This window comes from Primulina eburnea, chromosome 18, assembly GCF_022965805.1.
Source record: "Primulina eburnea isolate SZY01 chromosome 18, ASM2296580v1, whole genome shotgun sequence".
Lineage (NCBI taxonomy): Eukaryota > Viridiplantae > Streptophyta > Magnoliopsida > Lamiales > Gesneriaceae > Primulina > Primulina eburnea.
Genome location: NC_133118.1, coordinates 31,726,528 through 31,732,739, shown reverse-complemented (window position 1 = coordinate 31,732,739; position 6,212 = coordinate 31,726,528). Strand labels below are relative to the sequence as shown.

General features: G+C 30.4%; 1 protein-coding gene across 1 annotated transcript; it reads right to left on the bottom strand.

The window, feature by feature from the left end:
- Nucleotides 1-270: 270 nt before the first annotated feature.
- LOC140820129 (putative late blight resistance protein homolog R1A-10) lies at nt 271-3,406 on the bottom strand. The gene has a single exon (XM_073180452.1). It carries the CDS (start codon nt 3,065-3,067, stop codon nt 1,052-1,054), a length of 2,016 nt encoding a protein of 671 aa, XP_073036553.1. The 5' UTR covers nt 3,068-3,406; the 3' UTR covers nt 271-1,051.
- Nucleotides 3,407-6,212: the final 2,806 nt, after the last annotated feature.

Sequence of the window (6,212 nt, the reverse complement as noted above, 5' to 3'; positions counted from 1 at the left end):
TATAATTTTCATTTTTATTTATTATATTAACTAATTTTATTTCAAATAGAATTGTTTCTACATCATTGCACATCCACTTCTTCGAGTAAATCTATATATACTATTAAAAATTTCATAAATAAACATTGATGAAGTAAAAAGAACTAGTAATAATAAAAAATATCTGATGATGACGTAAAGAATAAAATATTGATTGATTAATCTTACATTATTTGTTAAATGTTTGACTCAAGTTCTTTAAAAACTTAATGTTATTATTCATTATCTCATCCAAATATATTGATTTATCGTCTATATATTATTCATCTTTCATTATCTCTCACGGCCAATGGATGTTCTTTTCAGAAAAATGGTTTAATGCAAATGGTTTGACACAGCAGAGTTACAAATTAAAGATTTTCCAAAATGACCTCTGTTTCTGAAATTACCTTGCAAGAATGCATGCATGGCCATGGAAGCTCGTAACTCTAATCATCCTCTCTCTTTGGTATAATTATGACTTGAAGGTCCTCATTTCCAAAGTTCTCTTGTTCCTCACGTACTTGCTCTGACCAATCGTTGGTAGAGTCGCTACAAGAATCCACTTCAATTTTTCTAAGTGTGGGGTGTTCCCCAAAGTCTTCAGGAAATTCCTCCAGATTTAAACTTCGAAGAAGCAGCTGCTCTAGGATTGGAAAGTGTCTCTTGTTTGCTTCCCAATGTAGTAACTCACTCCTACCAATTCCCAGTTTTTTCAATCTAAGAAATTCCTCGTCTACTAGACGCCACATCTGGTCTTCAAATCTGCAGTTATGTAGCCCAAGTTCCTCGAGCTTAGGCAAAGAACCCACGATTGTCATGTCTTTCCGAGGCAAATGGCAGCCAATTAAAGTCAACTTTTGAGAGAGGGTGGGAAGCTGAGGTGATTCAAAGAAATCGGACCCATTGAATGGAACTTTAATGTCTCGAGCTTATGCTAGTGGGCAAGATTGTGAAGGCCGAAAAAAGCATCCCATCGCTCTGGTTGGGATTGAGGAGAATAAACAACTTTTAAAGTCTTTAGATTTGGCGCTCACTTATAAACCTCCTCTCCACACCTAAAATCTAAAACACCAACCAGAGTCTGTAGAGTTTCCAAAATATGAGGATCACGCCCGTCGTTGCGATAACGAGCAGGAATAGGATCACATAGAAAAACAATATTGGAAAAGAGATGTCTGAGTAGTGGCAAGTCCCAGATTTCCGATGGTAGAGTGATTACATTACCAGGGTTACTCATAACAATCAAACTCTGTAGACACCAAAAAAAGGGTATCGAATCAATAAATCTCCTCCTCATGAAATGCAAATTCTGACTGTCTAGAAAAGATAACCGTAGGTATGGTAGCTGCGTAATGTCTTCCTCGACCGGCGTATATTCTCCGTCCATTTCCAACCCATTCCATACTATTAGACGTGAAGCATACACACGAGTAGTAGAGCGTATTTCTGATGCTTGTCGAAATATATTAAAGGCTCGAGAGGTTGCCATGTGAAGGTTGTGTTCATGTATGACAGAAAGAAAATTTTCTTCTCGAACTTGCTTCATGCAGAGGTCCCCCAAGAAATCATGCATACCCAAAAATTTTACTCGGCCGATGCCCCCAACTTCAAGAAAAAAAATAAGGTTTCTGTCAATAAGATCTGTTATGTACTCATTCGCAACCTCTTCCAAACTTTTATCTCTCACTGGTTTTAAAAAACCCTCTCCGACCAATGACCAAGCAATATCAGGTAATATAGACTGGCGATGTTTGGAAATAGCAGCTATGTAGAGGAAGCATGGTTTCAAATGAATAGGCAAATTTTTATAACTCAGTTTTAATATCTCCATGCAATTCCCTTCATTCCCTGAGCTAATAATGGAGTTCAAATTTTCCATAGTATCTTCCCACACCTCTCGTGTCTTGTTAGACTTCGCCAGAAGTCCGCCGATGGCTACAATTGCTAGAGGAAGTCCTCTACACTTTTTTGCAATATCTTTTCCTAATTCTTCAAGTTCAGAAGGGCAACCTTCTTTCCCAAATACCTTGTCACACAACAGCATCCAACTTTGAACATCGTCCAAAAGTTCCATTTCAAAAGAAACAGAAGAGTTTAATTGCCTAGCTACATTTAACAGCCTTGTTGTTATCATAATTCGACTTCCATTACGGTTATCGGGAAGGAATGCACGTATGTTATCCCAAGCCTCGATACTCCAGAAATCATCCATCACGATCAAATACCTCATACCAGATAAGATCTTGTGTAATTGTTCACCTAACTGATCATCACTTAGAACGCTCTGTTGTTTGCTTTTGTACAACTGTTCATGCAACTGATCATCATGAGTACTTGAAACACTCTCTTGTTTGCTTCGATCAATTTCTGACAGCATTTCTAAAATAATTTCTCGTGCACTATAATTTTGAGATACTGTGGCCCAAGCACGAATATGAAAGTAATTTGCAGTATGTGGATGTTTGTAGACATTTTTAGCTAGAGTCGTCTTACCGATACCTCCCATTCCAACGATTGCTATGATTTGACGATTTGATTGATGTCCTGTGAGCGTTTCCATTATTTCATTCAACTTCTCAACAGAACCCACTGGAGTATCGTGGTCATTGGGAGCTAACCTCGACGAACCAGCAGCCGAAAAAACTTCGAGTGACCGAGCTTCCTCCAAGGCCCTAGTAGTCTCTTTAATACTCATCACTTCCATCTCGATCAAATCTTCCATCTCTTTTATAAGATTCTGTATATATTCAGAGAAGCCAGTGGAGCTCTCTGCCTCTCCACCCTTTACTCGTGCTAGAATTTGATCCAACACATGGTAGTCAATGACGATGTCCGCTGCACGAGCCTTATCTGCAATTCGACTCCCCAATGCAGCCATTTCTTCATGGTCTCTGTGAGAATAATCTTCAAGAAATTCTTGAAGGGAACGCACCTTTTGCAGCAGGGACTCGATCTGTATTCTGTTTATACGTAGCTGTTGGGAAGGGTGCAAGATCATCTCTAAAGTATGCATAAGCGACATTAAAGCTGCATAAGCCGCCGCCATCTATGAAGCTTGAATCTTCAGTAGTATCTAAAACTGAAAACTAGAAATCAAGATTCCATCTTCAAAGCACATTCTTCTTGACTTGATGGTATTCTACAATCAAATGCACGAATCGAATAAAAGTGTTGTCAAAACTGAAGAGCCAAGATCTTTAAAATAAAGTTTTCACAACTTTTTTTTGCCTGTGGATTAGATTAATAAATGGAGATGTATGTATACTTGCAGACGACTTAGTTAATTAAATTCGTTTTTATTTTAACCAATCCTGTGTTGACTTTGCTGCTTCGTTTCTTGAAACCTTGCTTTCACGATGGTTTGAACCATTAAGCAACAGCAAAAGATGACCTGATCAGCATTTTTTTTTGGGTATTCTTTTATTTTGTTTTTGGGAAATCACGAGATAGAAACAAGTGAATCAAATGATTATAAGAGAATAGTCGACACAAAGTTTGACTTTTTTTTCTTAAAATGACACTTCTCAAGCCGGTGCTCACGGTTGTTGACAATTCGTTTCCAAGATACAACGACTATGACTTTAACGTAGTAACACTAGAAATTTTAAAGTTACACGAATTTCGATAATGTTTAGAACGCTATTATGATGGTGTACAAACTTTTCGGTTTTGAGTTCTACGCATTAAACTTAAAAATCTAATTCTAAGAATTTAACTTGGATTTAACTTTAAGCACAAATACTTAAAAATCTTGCAAAACTTGGATTTAACTTTAAGCACAAATACTTAAAATACTCAAAACTAAAAAATGACTCTCAAATTTTATTCCAAAGTTCAAATTTAAGCTTATAAACTTAGAAAATCCAAACTCAAGATTTCATATCTTGAAAATTTGAATCTTAAGCGGCGATATTTAAAAATTCACATATCTATATCTATATCTATATAAATATATGAATGTGAATTGTGAATTTACAAAAATGTCCTTACCTTCATTTACACACTCCATATTTATTGTTTTTGTTGTTTTCCATGTTTTTCATCTATTAATTAATAAAATTTAAAATAAATTAAAATAAAATGAATTTATATAATTGTCCTTACTTTCATTTACACATTCCATATTAATTTTTTTGTTGTTTTAATTAATAAAATTTAAAATAAATTAATATAAAATGAATTTACATAAATATCCTTACCTTCATTTACACACTCCATATTTAAATTTTTTGTTGTTTTTCATGTTCTTCATCTATTAATTAATGAAATTTAAAATAAATTAAAATTAAAATAAAATTAAATATGGAGTGTGTAAATGTGAATTGTGAATTTACATAAATTGAAGAAAAATGAAATTAAAATAAATTGAAGAGAAATGAATTTTAGTCTTTTCTAATCTATTAATTAATTGAATCTAAACTAAATTGAAGAAAAATAAAAAAAAATAAAAGTTTGCATCAGCCTTCACTCTTCAGTAATAAATGTTTATTTTTTGTTTTTTTTTCATATATTAATTAATTAATAAAATTTAAAATAATCTATATCTATATAAATATATGAATGTGAATTGTGAATTTACAAAAATGTCCTTACCTTCATTTACACACTCCATATTTATTGTTTTTGTTGTTTTCCATGTTTTTCATCTATTAATTAATAAAATTTAAAATAAATTAAAATAAAATGAATTTATATAATTGTCCTTACTTTCATTTACACATTCCATATTAATTTTTTTGTTGTTTTAATTAATAAAATTTAAAATAAATTAATATAAAATGAATTTACATAAATATCCTTACCTTCATTTACACACTCCATATTTAAATTTTTTGTTGTTTTTCATGTTCTTCATCTATTAATTAATGAAATTTAAAATAAATTAAAATTAAAATAAAATTAAATATGGAGTGTGTAAATGTGAATTGTGAATTTACATAAATTGAAGAAAAATGAAATTAAAATAAATTGAAGAGAAATGAATTTTAGTCTTTTCTAATCTATTAATTAATTGAATCTAAACTAAATTGAAGAAAAATAAAAAAAAATAAAAGTTTGCATCAGCCTTCACTCTTCAGTAATAAATGTTTATTTTTTGTTTTTTTTTCATATATTAATTAATTAATAAAATTTAAAATAAATTGAAGAAAAATGAAATTTAGCCTTCATTTTATTGATGAAATTTGCACTCCATTATTATTATTATTATTGGTTTTATATGTTTTTCATCTATTAATTAATGTAATTTAAAATAAATTGAAGATAAATGAATTTAGTCTTCATTTTTTGTGATGAAATTTGTACTCCATTTATATTAGACATTTATATAGTCCTGAGAGGGGCTGACCCAGTTATTTCAGGAGTGAAAAAATACTCTTTTTTTCACGATTCAAGTCAGATATGGGGATGTTTCACAAAATTCACTCGTGAAACAACCTCATAGGAGTTTCTGAGTCAATTTTATTTTTAACTTAAATAAATTAACATCTATGAATAACGTAAATAATAATAATTAATATACTTCTCTTCGCTTGTTTGTTTTTTTCCATCTATTATTTAATATATTCGAAAATAAATTGAAGAAAAATAAATTTTAGCCACCAGTTTTTAGAATGAAATTTAAATTAAGCCTTCATTTTTTAGAATGAAATGTACACATCATTTTTTTTTAAAAATAATATCTTTAATAAAATTTGAAATAATAATAATAAATACATATTCTATTGTTTGGTTTTTTCCCAACTATCAATTAATTCTAAATAAAATTGAACAAAATTAAATTTAACCACCATTTTTTGAAATGAAATTTATACTTTATTTGTTTTAAAAAATACATCTTTAATATAATTTAAAATGAATAGAAGAATAATAAAATTTACAATATATTTTCACAGAATGAATTATATCCTTATTTTAAAAATAATTCTTTTTGTTTGACTTCTCTTTTTTATTTATTTATGAATTTTTATAGTTCTCCAATTTTTGATTGGTTTTATGTGAGCCGGTCTCAATGATATATCCTCCGGTCAATTTTTTGAGTGAAAAAACAATGATTTTTCATGATTAGGGTAGGATATAAGGCATGTTCCTGTGAAACAGCCTCGTAGGAGTTTTTATGCAATTTTTATTTTAAACTTGAGTAAATTAATATCCATTAATAACTTAAATAAACACGGCTAATAAAATTGAAA